Source organism: Bemisia tabaci, chromosome 4 (assembly GCF_918797505.1).
Source record: "Bemisia tabaci chromosome 4, PGI_BMITA_v3".
Classification (NCBI taxonomy): Eukaryota; Metazoa; Arthropoda; class Insecta; order Hemiptera; family Aleyrodidae; genus Bemisia; species Bemisia tabaci.
The window spans coordinates 8,721,377-8,740,172 of NC_092796.1; the positions used below are offsets into that span (position 1 = coordinate 8,721,377).

Genomic DNA, 18,796 nt, shown 5'->3' on the forward strand with positions numbered 1-18,796 from the left:
TTTCAGTGTAATACAAACTAAAATCTCAGGTTGAGATGAGATTTATCATAGAGAGCCATATACGATTTTTTCACCCTCGTGGATAGGATGTCTCGGCAACAATGAGGCCTCACTAAAATAACAATTTAAAGTTTTGAATGTTATTTTCTGATTATACAATTTTCCCCTCTCGTGCTGATTTCCCACCTACGTCCTTATTATTGTGACTGTCAAGGTGGCTACTCACTGACATCACAAACTCGTCAAATTAATTGGACTCTTCCTCTTGGGGAGGAAGATGATGGCGCTTGATTTGAAGTAATCGAACATGTCAGATAACAAAGGGCCCTCAAGATTTAGAGTCTACATTGTCAAGAGGAGATTAAGCTTCAATTTTTTCGGACAGTCCGTTGTAGGTGTTATTAGGATACGTCCCTACAGGTAAATTACACTGCCTCCTAGATCATTTTTGCGTCGTAAATTTAAGTAACATAGAATCGCAATTGTCTGCCATACTCAGAACAGGGGATACCGTAATTAATCGAAAATCACATACACATTTTGGAAACGTCTCTTAGATAATAGAATCTTCAAGAACTACAATGAAAACACACGAGATACTCATTCAGAGTGAAAAACCAAATATGCTACAGTTAACCGAAAATGAACATTGCGAAGAGAGTTAATTATTATCAAGTTAGGTCTTCATCCTTTGATTTGTTATAAAAAAAATCGGTTTTTTCCTCCAACTTTGGATTCTAATTTTTTTTTTACCTTTTATTTCTGATTAAACGATGCTCAATATGCATGACTAAGTAGAAATTCTGTTTTACTTTAATGACGTCTCAAAAGGCTTTAGCGCTTGAAAAAAAAAATTCTGAACATTTAAGTAAATTCAGTATTTGTGGGAATTATTTTTTTAAATCAAAATTTAAATTTCTTAATTTTTTATCTTCTCAGCGTATAGTTCTTACTTGCTAATATTGAGAGAGCCTACCCACATGCAATACCTCTGGGTGATACTGAATGAAATATTGCAACATTTAAATTGTTGGCACAATTTTTGCTGTAAGTTAATATTGCTAGGCAATTTTGACCAAAAAATGATCATGACATTGTAAAATTGAATTTCCGAGCAGAGGACGAAGCATCAGAACTGTGTTTGAAAATTTTGACCCTGAATATTGATGTAAAATCCTCTTGCAATATTGCCCTTTGTCTCATAAATAATGTATTTCCAATTTATAAAATTCTAAAATTGACAAATCTCTCAGGATATTTAGGTAGTATTGAAACAATTTCGCTTTGCAGGGCCTCGTCTACTTTTACTTGATCCTGAAATATGATATTTTTCACTTTTTAAAAAGCATTTGATGACATGTGCCTTGCTGCTCGTAATAAAAGCAAAGTCATTCAAGTCAAAAAACCAGGTTTCCAACATTCATGCTGCATATATCTATGCAGGCACCCTTTTCTTAGTCAAGAAAAGGTAAACAGAGCTTTACCTCTGAAAGCCACTTTACGAATTATCTCGTTAATTTTATTTAATGTTTTAAAATAACCAGAAAGTTACTCCAGAATGAAGATTTTCACATTGTGCTGCCGTGAAGCTCTGTTAAGCTTTGCAATGACGTTCCTAATTTTTGGAAATACGGAGGCTAAGCAAAAGGAGTGGTGGGAAACGACAACAATTTATCAAGTGTACCCAAGATCGTTTAAAGATTCTGATGGAGATGGAATAGGTGATTTGAATGGTAAGTCACCCCTGCATTATTTAATGTTCTCGATTTCAGTAAAAACGGAGCATTAGGACCAATATATCTTTGAAAATATACATCTCCAAAATTATACAGCAAAAAATAAGATTATATGAAAAGAAGAGATATCTCATCGGCGAATCAAAAATGTAGAAATACGAGAATCTCCTTGTTGCATGATACAACAATGTTAACTTCAATGCACACATGCGGAATCCACGTATTTTGAAGGCGTTGTTTAATCTGGTTGAATGAACGGCAGGATAAAAGTTTTTTTTTTGTTCATAGAAAGCATTTGTTCAAAAAGATGCATTGCTCTTCGCAAGGTTGTGGTATACATAATGAATAAGTATCTCTTCTGTTTTTATTTTTATCTTATATTTTATTTTTTGTGTCTATATTCCTAATCAGGGATATACGAGAAACTAGATTACATCAAAGACCTTGGAATGGAAATAATCTGGATTCAGCCTTTCTACAGATCGCCAATGGATGATTTGGGCTACGACGTGGCCAATTTCAATGAAATCGAGCCAATGTTTGGCACAATGGAAGACTTTAAGCGCCTTGTTGCAGGCATCCACGATAGAGGTACGTTAAACCAACAAATCTACACGAAAGTAGTCTTCTTCTCATTTTAACCATTGAATTAAAACAAAAAATCATTTCTGTATGGAATTGCACTGGAAAAAAAAACCACATTAGATCTAGAGTCCAGACTCTTAAAAACATCGACAAGAAAAAGTACTCTTGATTCAATCAGAATCTAGCTTAAATTAAGAACCAAGCCTCTTAATTTGAGCAGACTTCTTTTTGATTTAAGCTTAAATCTGATTGAATCAAGGGTCCTTTTTCTTGTCAGTGTTTTCAAGAGTCTGGACTCCGGATCCAATGTGTTTTTTTTTCCAGTGTGTATTGAATTTTTAACTATTCCAACTCCCTAATGGACTCTGTAATATTTTCACCTCACTATTCCATTTTTGGAGTTAGTCTACTGCAGGAAGATGTATCTGAAACATTTTTCCTCGCTACCTTTTTATCTGTTAATAAAAGTATACTGGTAACTAATGATAGGTACTCTGTGAATTATAAGTGTTTCATAGTATTTCATCACAGAGTGGCGTGTAATCCCATTCTTGTTTTCAGCTAATCATGATCTCAAGTGCTTGCTCTTAACCGAATGTGTCCGTCAAAATAGTCTGAACAGACCATCATTGACCATGATGAGTGACTCTGACTGATGGTCTTCCTTTTATTTTATCTGTTCGGAGAAAAGAAGTGATTAGATATTTTAAGACTACTGTTATTTGACCAAATAGCAGCTTTTTTTTTTAAAAAAAAAGAAGGAAAAGAGAGAGAATAATTAAGAGAATTAGGAGAATAATTAATAAGATGCTGTAATAATAAGAAAATGTCAGCTAGGTATTGAATATTGCATCTTACATACGCAGCTATAAAAGATTATGTAGCATCGTGTCCATTTTATTGGACTCCATGCTCACCCTTGATATATTTGCCTGCTCATCTCGTCTAAGATTTTGGACTCCATGCTCATCGCTAAACTTCTCACTTCTTTGCTTGAGCATGGAGTCCAATAGCAAGTAGACCTTTTTTAGTTTTATAGTTCATCATGATCGAAAATCGTATACCTCTCTTATCTAATCTAACTTGAACCCAACCTAATCTAACCCAACCTAACCTAACCTAACCTAACCTAACCTAACCTAACCTAACCTAAGCAATGCACAATTTTTTACGAAAACACTTTTTTACGTCTTTATTTCACAAAAATTGTCTGAATAAATTTTTGGACCATATGCTCTTGTGTTGTCAGAGAATACCTACATCCCACAATTTTGGACGCTATGCTCACTTCGATTTTTCTAAAAAATTATCCCTCATTAAAGTGAGCATGGAGTCCAAGATCTTGGACGTGATGAGCAACCGGACATATTATATAGGTGATCATGGAGTCCAATGTCATGGACGCGATGCTACATTACCATATAAAACTTAAAGTGAACATTTATTACAGGTATGAAGGTAATGTTGGACATGACACCAAATCACGTGAGTGACCAACACGAGTGGTTCAACCTGTCCGTTAACAAAGTAGAGCCCTACAAAGACTACTTTATTTGGAGAGACTCAAAAGGAATAGATGAAAAAACGAAAAAGCAGATCCCACCTAATAACTGGGTAAGCTCTTTGCGGCTGCAATCAATTTATATTTAAATCTATTGAATTGTATCAGATTTAGTCATTATTTTTAATTTCTAAATAAAAAAGGTATCTCTTATAGTTACGTTAATTCCTCAGTGAAAGGGGAGACACACTGAAAGTAATACAGGAATATTAATTCTTAAAGTCTTGCATCCGTGGAAATACTCTCATATCAGTGGCTTCAAGAAGAGCATCCTTAAATACGTGAAATTCAAGTCCTTCATTATCCAATTTGTGGTAGACATAACATGTCTTAATAAAGAATTTGCAGGTGTCTGAAATTTGATGAATTTCGTGTTCAAGCGGAAACTACTGAGTGAACTGAACACGTGGATACCCTTGTTTCATGAATTGAGAAATTATTGGAGAAGATATGACAAAATGATCTAATCTGTTAAAATACATGTGTTTAAGGGGGAAATGCCGCCAGATGACGTCACTAGGCGGTACATTTTCTCACTTTTAAATCTATTTTTATACTATTTCTCAATTTAGAAAAAAATTATAAAAAATACTGTAAAATCAACTCTTTGAGAACTTCCAGATGAAGAAATAAAAAATTAACATGCAAATTCTCCCATTCCAGTGTTGCTAGTGCTTCAGATTTTAATATTCATGATTTCTGTTTCACAGCTGAGCGTTTTCGGTGGCTCAGGTTGGACATGGAACGAGAAAAGACAACAATTCTACTTCAGACAGTTTTCAGCGAAGCAACCAGATTTAAATGTTAGAAATCCTAAAGTTCGACAGGCTCTAGACGTAAGGAGATGAATTATTTTCAAAACAGTTATTGAATTAAGGATCACCCCATCAAAACTTGACGGATGAACGTTGCGGGGGTGTCATTCCAGTCAAATTTTATAGGGGCGAAATTTAATTCGAGGAAGCATTCGCTTTAGGGACCGACAAAAATAAAAAATAAATCTCCAACGCATCAAAATGGGCCTGTTGCAAACTTTTGCTAGAGCAAAAATAAGAGTTGTTTCTTGTAGATAATGCCTCAAAAATCACGATGAGCGCATCGGCAAAGTCTGAAATGCACTCATAACTTCACAGTCTGCGTAAGAAATTTGCGTTTTTTTAAGCTTCCCGCTACAAAAACGATACTACGGCGCAGGTGAACATTTTGTTAGAGGAGTCGCTCTATCGTCGGCGATATTCATCATGGCCGACGCTTGCGCGCAGTTCCGCGCGTAATTCGAGGAGAGTTCAAGGTCAATCAATTCGGGCGTGGAAAATATGAACGTTAACACACCGATTGTTATCTGGTCTAATCCAGTTCAGGTGTTATCTCGTCCCATCAAACGTGTTTTGGCGGATTGGCGTCGGCCATGATGAGTATTGCCGACGATGGAACGACTCCTCTTACAAAATGTTCACCTGTGCCGTAGTATCGTTTTTGAAGCGGGAAGCTCAAAAAACCGCAAATTTCTTACGCAGACTGTGAAGTTATGAGTGCATTTCAGACTTTGCCGATGCGCTCATCGTGATTTTTGAGGCATTATCTATAAGAAACAACTCTTATTTTTGCTCTAGCAAAAGTTTGCAACAGGCCCATTGACCCAGAAACTGGTCAAGTTCAAAATGCAAGGGAATCAGCATCCTCTCGCCCTGCCCTTAAGTAAAACCCCTGAAATTGTGTGCTTGGATAAGGAATAACTTTTCAACTCACGATCAGTCGCATAGATCTGAGCGAACGCGCCCCTTCATACTCCTATACGTATGCAACCAAAACGTTGATCGAACACGGACCGTATCGACCACCATTTATTATCATCATTACATAGTTATTGGAGGCTGGCGAAGAGTGTTACTTTCCTGTTACCTATATTCTTTCAATTGTTTCGTTGTTTTTTAACTCTTTAGAGTCCAAAATTACATTATACTTGAAGCAAATTTGACGTTTTCCGTTTTAAAAACACTCCAAAAGTAAAATTTAGGAAGAAAAACCTACAATTCGGAGTTTTTTCTTTAATTTTGCCAGGACAACGTAAGAGCAATTGCAGTACTGCACTTTGTGCTTTGAACAGCCGTGAGGATGAGCTTAAACTTTGATTGGATATTTCATGGCGTCAAAACGTCTTTTGTGTTTTGGTCCATGAAAAAACCAGAAACTCCCGAGAAAAATTTTTACTTTGGTAATTTTTTCTCGGGATTTTCTATAACACAAATAATTCTGAAAATTCTGAGCATTACATCAGGTTTTACAAATTACTTTAGGTGAAAATCTGTTAAAGTGTCACATATTCTTGAGATGACAGGATATTTTTGGAATACGCACAAATCAAAATTAAGACCTTAACTATTAACTATTTTATCTGAAAACATGAGAAAAAAAGGAGGTGTTTGCATTTCGGGCATCTTGGAATTTTTTAGATGACGTAGGACGGCTCAGCGAATTTTATCATCGATTTTCTTGGAAATGGTGTAATTTACAGAAAAAAGGCATTCTATAAAAAGTGCTTGAAATTATATCATAAGTTGATTCAAGCAAAAAAAAAAAAAAAATGGGACATTATGGTACATCATACTTCTAATTCCGGATTTCGCTGGCCAGGTTGTATCGACCTATGTCACAGGGTAAACAAATCTCTTTTTTTTCTCTATGATCTGAAACGATCACATAAACTAGAAAAAGAGAGGTAAAATGCAATAACCTCAGTATCGATAAAACTCGTTTGAGAGGTCCTTTTTGACAGACTAGGGTTAAGAGCTCTTTTGCAAGACTTCATAACACTTTGTAATGTAGGACGTTTTCGTATACTGGATGGACCTCGGCGTGGACGGTTTTCGAGTTGACGCCATCAGGCATTTAATTGAATCTGACAATTTCATGGACGAACCATATGTATCGAAAGAGCTCGAGGGGTCCATATTATACGATTCCATGGAACACATATACACTCGAGATCAAGAGGATACGTACACCGTGGTACATGAGTGGCGACAATTAATGGATGAATATTCACTGAGAGACAACAAAACCAGGTGGGTAATTAATCAATGTTTTATTTTTAAAAAAGTAATCAAATAATATTAATAAAACCTAATTGCGATTATTTTGAATAATGCTGTTTTAGACACCGGCTATGTAAAATTGATAATTTCGTGGTAAAAATCAGTGATATTTTACTTCATCGGTATGATAAGAAACACTGGAATTGAGTCAAAGTAAAAGAGAAATAAGGAAAGAGCCCTCACCCCCTGCAGCCAGTGCCGCACATAGCGAGCATTAAGCGAATTTCATTAGAACGCCTGATGGATGCAACTATTTGAGCTTCATGGATGTCCGTGTTGCATACGCAAGGAATTGAAGGCGTTCTGTGTTTGATGCGTGCTCTGGGAATTATGCTCAGTACTTCGCAACATCAAAATTGAAGCACAAAAGATCCACACATCCTACATCTGTTTGAAACTATTGGGGTCTATATAATCGATGCCTTCGTAGCACAAGCGAATAATTGAAAGCACTCTGTCATTTAGGATCCTTGAAATGTTACCAATTTTTGCACCGCACTGCGCAACGGGTGAAGTGGCGGGTGCGAAACTCAAAACGCCTTCTTTTCCGTGGGTATGCATCACGGACATCCATGGGGCCCGAAGAGTTGCATCCAGGCTTTCTAATGAAATTTTTGGTGCTCGTTGCATCCATATTAACCCTTTCATTACCACGCACGGATATATCCGTGCAGCGCAAAGCGCTTCCCCCGCGCCACGCACGGATATATCCGTGATTTGACCCTGCCGTGTTCATCTCCCTCTAGCTGTTCTCTATATGAACCGAATTCAACATGTGAGGAGTGCTATCTATCGGGAAAAAGATGAACTACAACGCTGGCTTGTTTTTATGTTGATCCGCTAGATAGCGCGCGCACTGTATGACCGGGAAAGTTTGATTCGCACGCGAGGAAATTTATACAAAATAGGTTCATGGTTATGTCGTTGTTTTTCGATCGTAAAGGATTATTTTGTGCATTTCTTTTCAAGTACGTTTATTCTACAACCTATCAAGATCATCTGTACAAAATTTCAAGTTGCTGGGATGAGCAGGGAACACATAACAGTAAGAATACTGAAACAACAATTACACAGCAAGCGCGCGGAAAAATAACCCGGTTTCTGGGGATGGGTCACCTGCTAGGTAACTTGGTAATGAAAAGGTTAACTGAGATCACTTTGTTTGTTTCTTATACACCCTACCTTTATTCCAGCGTTGCTTAAGGTATCGTTCAAGAAACCTAATACTGTCTTTTTCGCGATGTTTTCCGAAAAATGCATTGATTGTTTAAACGCACTACAAAATTGTCGGTCCTCGATATCTTACAATATTTAGGTGACTGAGCATAATTTGCATAGCTTAATGTAACCTCTTTAATTAATCGTCCTTTCTTTGGATCTTTTCTTCTTTTGGACAAATATTTTGAGGTTTCTTTAAACTAATGCCACGTGAGTTGTTTTTAAAATGAGTCAGAAATGATGGCTCTTTATTATAAAATGTGGGCCAGTTATACCAAAAGCCTCACTCCAGTTACAGAAAGTTCAAAATTATGAAAGAAATATAAAGAGAAAAAATTAATTAAATTTGCGCTGAATTTTGTTTTGTTCTCATCCAGGATAATGGTAACTGAGGCGTATTGTGACGAGCCTGAATTGGTGAAATATTTCGGGAACGACACTTACAAAAAGACCCACTTCCCGTTTTATTTCGGATTCGTCAAGCTGAACCGCAGTTCTTCAGCTAAGGAACTCGACCAAAAGACCCATGCAATGATCGACCTCATGCCACCTGAGATTGGGGTTGCTAACTGGGTGGTAAGACATGCAACAACCTTAATGAACGATTCCTCGGAGTAGGTGTCACCCTTTTAACGGAAAAAAATGTATCGCAGTGTTTACTGTGCTCATGTCTAGTTCCAGCTCGCAACTAAACTTCGTGTAAAGTTACACGTTGAATACCTACAAACGAACTTAGTATTTTTACGTTTCCGCACAACAATATGAGAAAACGAGATAAGCTTCTTGAATTCTTAAGACGTGGAACAAGAAGGACAGGTATTTTGTAGTATATCTCGTGAAATGAAGGCACAGGACAGATTATTAACTTCAGCAATTTACAAAGAAATCTGCATCGCAGTTGTTTCAATCCTGTGGAAATTAGGACGCTCATTTGGACGTATTTCTGCCAAATGGATAACTGTAGACGAGTGGGGATAGAAAGCTACATAATGAACAATGTTGCAGTGGGCGTGAATCCCTTTGGAGAAATGGAAAAATGGGATTTTACATTCTGTTAAACGGAACTATGTGCCCATTGCACGGCACTCATGAGCCATGAGCATAGGAAAAGAATGTTGTAGACAGGGCTCATGAGTTAGTGCTGACCAAGAGCGATAACGGAGGCAGCTTCGTTGCCGCTGACGTCACTAGCGCCTTATAATTCCCATTCATTCTTACGGGCCTTCGACTAACGAGCACACTCCTTCTTTCCCACCTGTCTCTGGTTCCGTTTGGCAGAAATACGTCCATTTATGAACATTCTTGGCCATCTTGGCTCGATACTGGAATCTGAAGATTGGCAGTGACATTCTTTGTGCTAGAAGGTTGGCTGCCCTTTTGGGCCCTAAAAGCTTTATAATGGAGATGTTGCATGTGTGAGGAATTTGCAATTTGACTGTTGATTCTTACGTAAAAGTTCGCCAGAAACACGATGGTGCCACTGGTTTTCTCTGAAATTAACTCCCAAGCTCAGAAAAAGCTCTCAAGTTCAGGCCAAAATGAAGGGGATATCCCACCCTACCCTGAGAGTCCACCTCTACATCAAGACAAACTCTCCATGCAAAGATAGGGAGCAAATACATTGACAGGGCTGCCACTTTATTTGGAGACTCCAAAACTGAAAACACGGCAACCCTGCTAATGTATTTGCCCCCTATCTTTGCATGGAGAGTTTGTCTTGATGTAGACGTGGACTCTTAGGGTAGGGTGGGACATCCCCTCCATTTTGGCTTCAAATTGAGAGCTTTTTTAAGCTCGGGAGTTGATTTCAGAGGAAACCAGTGGCACCATCGTGTTTCTCGCCAACTTTTACATAGGAATCAACAGTCAAATCGCAAATTCCTCACACATGCAACATCTCCATTCGACCTGTCTACACCATCCCTATGAAAGTACTCTAGCTCGTGGTGATTTTCGTCCTCAGCTGAGTAACCACGACAACTCACGTCTGGCGAGCCGTATGAGCCCGGCGATCGTGGACGCGATGAACATGTTCGAGCTGCTGCTCCCGGGCGTGGCGAGCGTGTACTACGGCGACGAGATCGGCATGACCGACTCCATCGTGCGCCAGGACCAGAGCAGGGACCCCCAGAACGCCGGCACCACCGACTTGTCCCTCAAACGGGACCCCGAGAGAGCACCCATGCAGTGGGATGACTCGAATAATGCAGGTAAAATACACCGTTGAAAGAACCCATCGACGGTGTAAGTCGGCAATCACACAACTCGTTTGCGGTGTCTGAAAATCTCCGCCTCTATGTCATTTTTTTATAGAAGAACAAATTGACATTATTTCTTGAAGTTTTTGCAGAATTTTCTTCGCATATAGAAGGGAAATCACGGCAGTTTTGAAGAATTACCGTTGAGTAGTTTTCCGTTTAAAAAATAAAGTATGAAAGGAAGTCTGCGACGTCGCAAACCGAGTTATGTGATTGCCGACTTATACTGTCGACATGCACAACATGTCCTGATAGAAGGTACTAGATTGGGTCCCTCTTGGGAGAGACGTAGGCGACGGCCAGCAAAATCGTGGATAGATGGCATTCATGATGAAATTTTAAGATCCCATTTACCAGATTACCTCTGGGTGGATAGACAAGAATGGCGATTAGGTGTCGCAGAGCGCCTGAGTACGCTGTAAAAATGACTTGTATGTATGTAAAATGTATTGTTCCTATCGCGAGGCGAATGGGTGTTATTCTAGGAATTTGATGATTTTTTTCACTAATTTGCTTCAAAACCTTGGATAGTGGGACCGAGAATTCAGGGTGGCAAAATTTCATGAAATATCAGAGATATTGAAAAATACTGGTTCCTTTTCATGTCGCGCAAAATGTAAAAATTGTGACTTTCTTCTATTTGTGTGTGTTTGAGTGCGAGTTACATATGCTAGCCCCTGAAAAATATGCAATATTTTACAGCCTCGTAAAATTTCATGAAATATTTCATGGAGATGTCCAATCTTTCATTTCTTTCTTACGTTTCATGCTACCCTGGCCGTAGTGGCCGTGATAGGATGCGGAATTAGGGAATTCATTAGTATATAGTTTTAAATAATTTCCTTCAGAGAGTGTCAGGGATTTTGCCGAAAAATTTCTGGACAGATAACTGATATGATCTCCAGCTCAGCGGACTAGCCTTCAGTTCTGTCAAACCGCAAAGATGTCGATTTCTGTCCCTCAACTGAACCGAGAAGGGCCTATTGAACTTATCCGGCCATGTAACCTAGGTTCTCTCCTTGTGATTGACTATCATTCGGTGTTTGTATAGGGAATTTCAGAGAAGTTACGTTGTCGATTTCGGTATTTTTTGCAGCTTCAGTTTTTTTATCTTTTAACAAAGAAAAACAAAAAAAAAACTGGTTTTGGTATGATTTTATTTATTACTCTTACTTATAGAACCTTGCCCTTTATTTCAGGTTTCACAACGAACAAAACAGCGTGGCTACCACTGAGTCCAGATTACTACTATCGAAACGTTAAGAAACAATTGGCAGACCCTAACAGCCATTTGAACATATTCAAGAGGATCATGGGCCTGAGACAATCAGCGGTAATCCAAAACGGCCTACTTCAAACGTGCGTGCTTAGCGACTGGGTTTATATGTACACGAGGTGAGAGTTCTATCTCCGCTATGTGAAAACTAATGTTCTTACTGGACCACTCCCAAGCTGCATGCATTAAGTAACTAAGAAGTTCGAGTATTATTGCCGCTTTATCACGGTAAAATCATTGAGGCCATCTACATATGAGACATTTTATTTGATTTCACACGCGCATCTTTCATCAATAATATCGCCAACATCAACCGTAGTGAGTTTATGGCAATTTTATTGTGATAAATTGCAATTTATCGCGAGTTAATGTTCCCATAATGTTGCACTACCCAATGAGCAGTGATTGCGATAATTTGCGATTTTATTGGAGATCGTGTGTCACGATTTTATCGACGTCGCAATATTATCGGACAAAAGATCGTGATAAATTGAGATACAATTTCGATTTTATTTAGATACAATTGCGACAAGAGTGAGGATAGTGGCTCAAGAGTTGATGATACCATTATATGTTGATGATTTTATTGCCAAAAAATCGAAAAAAATCGCAAGTTAATTGAAAAATATTGCGCTGTTTCCGTTAAAAGATTCTATTTGGAAATCAAGTTGGGCGAAAATGAGGGAGGTTTTTTGGGCGGGTGGCCGAGTCACCGAAATACCGTGAATCTGGCAGCTATGCCTGCCGCAGAAAGATGAGCATGTGATAACGACGAAGGAGACTGATTTCGGGTAAACAGAACGGAATGCTATCAGGATGACTTCCCATGTTTGTCACCGCGATTCACCGCGTCGTAATTAGCCGTAGTAGCGCAGTGACTTCGCTTAAAACTCGCACGTTATGGATATCGAAATTTCATCGGTTTTTAGGACATTTCGCGGCAAACGGTGTGTTATAATTGAATTGTATAAATTAACGGAATCGAATGTTTTACAGTCCGGAAACATTAGGTTCAGGTGCGCTAATAAGAAGTGCGGGGCAAGTGTGCTAGTTGACGAAACTGTAAAAAAAGTGATCCAACCTAGTGCTGTTGAACATAATCATGAGCCATACACGTCGGAAGAAATAACCAAACAAAAATTTAAAGTTAGTGTCAAAAGGAAAGCGGCCGAAAATTTAATCGAAAAACCGAGTAAGATTATAAGACGCGAACTTTTATTAGATGGTGCCTGTGAATTATCAAATTTAGAATTGCCTGGTATTCGGAAAATGATGTATAAGGAAAGAAAAAAATCTCTCCCTGCTCCAATACCAAAATCGAGACAGGAAGCATACTGTCAGCTGTATGATTTACCAATTTTTACGATTCATAAATCTTTTAGGAATTTGGCTAGCCATTGTTACGCCAATCGAAGTGTTGGGTGGTTTCCTAGAATTAATGTCTATCGTTCTGACGGCATACCTCAAGAAACACAAACGGAATTTTCAAATTATCTTCTGACTAACTATATTTTGACTTTGTCAAAGTTCCTCCAGATTTATGGCCGGACCGCCGTCAAATTGCCCTCGCACTACAAATGGCAACGAATCGTTTCATAGTAACTATAATAAAGAATTCTATCATACCCATCCCAACATTCACAACGTGGTTGAAGTCCTACGTCAGATTCAAGCAGAAACGTTAACTAAAATAACTTCCGTCAACATGAATGTCACAAATACTATTAAACAACCGACAATTGACCGAAATAATTATGCGATAGAAGCCTGGAATACTTACGCGGCGAGCAAACGTGATCGAGAAGCTCGGTTGACTTACCTCAAGCGCCTAGGTCACCATTTCCAAGCTAAGAAAATTTAAATTCTCATCCAGATTTTATCAATTGACGACCAGCCACCTACAGCTGTGATATTTTTATATTACTCAACTCTACATACAATGGTGAGTGTGTTTCATACTGTTCTTTCATTCAACATGTTGTTCGGTGTTGCCACATTCACATATTTCCTTCAAAAGGTACCTTTTTTCCTCTCGCCCATAAGACCCCCTCCCTAATCGGGGGAAGGCTATTTTGCACTGTTTCTTACTCGCCCAAAAGCCCCCAACTTTTCGCCCAAACGAGCCCTTCCCCGCCCAAAAGATTTGGATAATCTACCTGAATTGCAGCAAATTGCGAACATACCTACACTAACTTCTCGCCTCAAAAAATCTTGCCTCGGAAATAGTGCTAACAAGAAACTCAATAATTTATACATGATTTTACATTGCTTTTTAGAAAACTTGATGGCGAACCAACTGTAGGAGTAATCGTTAACTTGGGGTCTGAATCAGAGCCAGCATGCGCCAAGGACTGTGTTCAATACTTTGACTTACCGGACGTCATGCATGTCCACACGGGCAGCATTAACTCAGGATACAAACCAGGGTAAGACGATGTTTAAAGAAGACCTCGTTCTGCGGACTTCTAAGTAAAGAGTCTCAGCATCTTGTCCTATAAATTGTCATACATTTCCATAAATAATTGTGAGAGAAACTGTCAGAATATAAATAAAATTAAGAACCTATTCATATTTAATTTAGAAGCAGGGCCATATTTGACTGCAGAGTGAAGTCGCTTCGACAAAGGAAATTATTCCAGTTTGAGTCAAGTTTTGACACACAAATAACACGGAAAAAGTGTTCAGGGTTATCTCCTAAAATTGTGTTGCTACCCTAGTTTGTTGGATGATATGGACAATTTCAATTAATCTTGCCGCAACTAAAGATAAGATAGTACCGCAACATTTGGGTTAGTAACCTAATTTATTGGGGCACTACCATAATTTATTGGGGGTGCTGTCACAATTAATTGGAAATTTCCATATCATTCAGCAATCGCATGATCCCTTTTCTCTGTGAAGTTCTTAAAAATACCTATGAAAATAGGTTGCTGGTCGGGGGTTCGAACTAAGTGAGACAGACACGGAGTTAAAATTTAACATAAGATAGCAGTAACGTTTATTACTGATCGTTTTCATTTTTTCTCTTGAAAGGCTTGCCGTAAGTAATTTGTATCCAGTAGATGAAACCACATTGAGACCACCTCCCTCCCCCTCAAAAAAAAAAAAAAAAAAAAAAAAAAAAAAAAAAAAAACTCAATGAAGTTGTATTCAGCTTCAAAAACTTTTCTTTCATTCTGAAATAGATACAGGGAATCTTTATTATGTTCCAGTGATGAATTTGCCTTGAACAGTGACTCACAATGCTCCATTTTGCGGCCCAAGGCAGGAGTGGTTTTGACAAGCGGCAAATCTTCTGCAGCCAAACCGACTTCCATATTTCTATCTTCGTTCTCTATTATACTCATACTTGTCCTCTGTCTTTTCAGATGATGAAACCAAAATTATATATACTAGGGAAAAAAACAACGTGCTTGCTTGATTCAACATTGTGAAAATTTTGATCTTACTTTTGGTGCTTTAAGAATTTTTTCTAGTTTTGTATTTTCTTCGAAAAAAGCACTAATATTAAATACGCTCGGCAAAAAAATTTAAAATAAATATTCGAAAGCTTGATTTACAGAGCTTCGGAAAAACGTGCTGAACACTAAACGGTGCAACAAGCCACACGCTGAACCCGCAATTCATCGTTGTAAGTACACGCTAAGCCAGAACGCCTTCATTTTTGCTGTATGCAACTTGAGTGAACCACCCGTATTAGCTGCATTGTAGGGTTCAGAAGGTGATTCGATTACCGACTCACTACGTTCGCGTCAGTAGCAGACGCAGTATAACAGAGGATACTCCATTCTATTCCTCCTTGATTTAATTCTTTTTTACTTGCCTTCTCTTTCTCTTCGTCTTGATTTTCATCGCTCTCCTTTCTTGTTTTCTTCCTCTCCTAGCCTCCCTTTCGCTACCCCTGACTGCATAATCATTTATTAATTTTTATGTTAGTTGGAATCTCTGAATAATTTTATCACTACCCAATCCACAAGGTATGTAAAACTTGTGTGGCATGTTTTAGTTTTTTAACTTACCTGACATCACACATATTGATATGAATTTTTAAGTGAACGATTTTGAGCATTCTCTGTAGGGTCAGTTGGGGGTAATTCCGGACGATTTTGACACTTGAAACCTAATTTGTACTTTGAATTTTGGTTTGGACCGGTCAAACTGATTGAATTCAACATTTTTTTAAATCAGCCAGCTCCTCATATTGTGGAGAGTTTGTTAAGCTAGTTTTTGTTGAAAAAAATGTTGTCAAACTTTTTTGGTGAATTATTAATTTTATTAAAAATGTAATAAATAGATAAATAAATGAATAAATAAATAAAGTATTAATTAATTTAATAGCGATTTCATTTCATTAAATTGTAAATTACTTTAATATTTTAAGAATTCATGAAAGAAAAGTCTTGCCTTCACACGCTTTAACTTGTTATTCTATTGATTGGTCTTTTTCCACTGTTTTTAAATGTAACATGCATTAAGATACAGCATTATTTAGTGAATTTTGTTGTAAAGTTTGTGATATAGTGCAAAGGATGGGCTCCAACATCGAGTTAATTTGAGCAAAAAATAAAACTACAAGCAAGTAAAGGCGAGACTTTTCTTTTATGATTCTGTTCATGAATATCACGCAAAACGCGTCACTCTGATTAAATAATTTCTTTGCACTGTGCTACACTAGGGGTGGAAAAAGGGGGAAGGGAGATTCTTGAACGGAGGTGGAAGGTACAAAAGGAAATTCCAATGTCGATTGCTATAATCTGTGTCTGGTAAAGACTATCATGCATCGATGTTTTTACGCATTTGTCTACTTTTCTGACTTCGTGTTTAAGTCTCCAAAAATATGCACGTTCGAAAAAACGTTGGTGCGTTGCATGATTGTATCGATACCTGTTTACCCATGAAAGATTACGTTTGCGAATAGTTGCGTGCTCCTAGATCCATAAATACTTCAACTATACAGGAAAAAAAAAACAAAAAAACAAATTGGATCTAGAGTCCAGACTCTTAAAAACATCGAAAAGAAAAAATATTCTTGATTCAATCAGATTTAAGCTTAAATCATTTAATATATGAAAATTTATTTGAAGAGTGAAGTTTTTCGCCTAGAGACGACCCACAGCGAAGTAGAAGGAACATTGACAACAACGAACCAGCCTGAAATGTGACGAGGACAAAAAGCTAAAAAAATGCGTGACCATTAAGGATACAAATTTGAAAACTATTGATCATTGCTTAATGCTTACTCATTATGTTTGTTTTTATATTTTATTCTTGTGACAGGAGAGATTAATGTGGTACTGATCTCCTGACCTACCGCCCAGACATACGTCCTAAGAAAGTAAGTTTCCACGATGGTCGTTATTTCCTAAAAAAAACCGCACTTCGCATATAATCTAGATCAGTGCGCATTCCACCGTGCTTAAAAAAAGGACCTATCAAAATTTGTAATTTCTCGAATTTCAGCTGATAAAACGTGAATTTTATGGAAAACTTGTGAATATTTTTCTTTGAAATTCCACGGACTGTGCTTGCACTAATTTGGATTGCACCTGATTTTAAGGAAAAATATTTGTCGTATGTATAAGTTAGTCGGATTAAATTTTCTCGAAGATAAATACTTGTCCTGGAGGAATGAAGGCACGAAAGTCTCATGGCAACATTTATACTTAGAATTCCTAAACTCTACCATGTTTTCTCTGATCTATTTTCAAAAAATTCCTTAACTTCCGAGACGGCAAAGAATATTTTGATGGCTGAAGTCGAAAAACGCCTATCTCCGATTACGACTTCGCAAATCTCCGCTCATATTTTATTAGGTTGGGAGAAATTTGACAATGGTCCTTAAAACTGTCTGCGAATTTTCTTCAGTCATTCGATAATCATCATCATCATCATTAATATAAACTTCGAAGGATTCAGACTTCCAGCGATTCTACCTTTTTCTATTTCACTCGAGAGGTTGCCAGATTGTGCGATAAATGTGAATATTTTCCATGGATTTGAATTGGGAAAAGTGCTAAAAAAGCAACTTATCTGGCAACAATAGAGTCCGGGAGGGACGAGAGGCTGCCTTCCTGGGAAAACCCATGCTTTAACCGGAAATGTCATTAAAACAATTGATTCCGTTTGAAGCATCAATTATGTACTAGGGGAAAGCTATTTTAAAATAATAATTGTAAATGGACAAAGATGCTGCAGAAAAGGAAAAAGGAAAGGGAAAGGAAATGAAACGAGGATATAATTACTAATATGCAATCAGAGAGAATAGAACAAAAACATCAAAGAAATTTATATGCGATGAAAATATATAAGAAAAAAACACGAGTGGGCTCATTGCGATTAGGAACTCGAACTATACTATCGTTGAGCAGTTTTTACACCCCTACGCCACCGATAATCTTCTCAAGAGGTAAAGATGAACTTTTGCTACTTTAGCAAGTCAAATCGCGGAAGGACATCCATGGATTGTCTTTTTCCGCCACCCGATGGGATGACGTCCCAGTCAAATGCGTTTTTGAAGAAATGATCGCTCCCCATCATCGCTTCATCTCCACACATCAATTCATGTGCAAATGATGGCACGCACCGGCAACAAGGTTCTCTGACGAAATCATTTTTGCCTCCAGAGTCTCCAAAATGTATACGTCTTAGTGATTACATGTACAATCACTGAGAAAAATGGCTCGCGGAGCGAGCCGACTGCCGAATGTCACTCGCGTAACGAGTGATGGGGGGTCCAGGGGGCGCAGCCCCTTGGCTGGCCGTGACGGACGCGCAAAGCGCGTCCAGAATGGCTAGTTTTAACATATACCTGCTCTTCAAAGTATGTTTCGGTTCATCTTATTCCAAAGAAAGAAAATATAATCGGAGTTTTTTAAACGTTGCGAAGAAGATGCGATTTCTTTGTATTTTAGTCCATTGACTTTTATGATATTTTGAATCCGGCTGCAATACAGGCTGAGGCTAAAAATCGTCGGCGTAAGTCTGCAATCGCATATCTCGTTTGCGGTGCCTGAAAATCTCCATTCCTATGTTATTTTTTTAAAGGAGAACACATTGACATCATTTTT

The 18,796-nt window shown here is 38.0% G+C and overlaps 1 protein-coding gene across 1 annotated transcript; it reads left to right on the forward strand.

Moving 5' to 3' along the window:
• The first annotated feature begins 285 nt into the window (after positions 1 to 285).
• Positions 286 to 16,049, forward strand: LOC109040303 (maltase A1). The gene is made up of 11 exons (XM_072299245.1): positions 286 to 420; positions 1,545 to 1,733; positions 2,148 to 2,327; positions 3,772 to 3,935; positions 4,593 to 4,718; positions 6,709 to 6,947; positions 8,573 to 8,771; positions 10,159 to 10,405; positions 11,653 to 11,848; positions 14,006 to 14,155; positions 14,942 to 16,049. The coding sequence occupies exons 2-11, from the start codon at positions 1,559 to 1,561 to the stop codon at positions 15,099 to 15,101; spliced, it is 1,836 nt and encodes a 611-aa protein (XP_072155346.1). The 5' UTR covers positions 286 to 420; positions 1,545 to 1,558; the 3' UTR covers positions 15,102 to 16,049.
• The last annotated feature ends 2,747 nt before the right edge of the window (positions 16,050 to 18,796 follow it).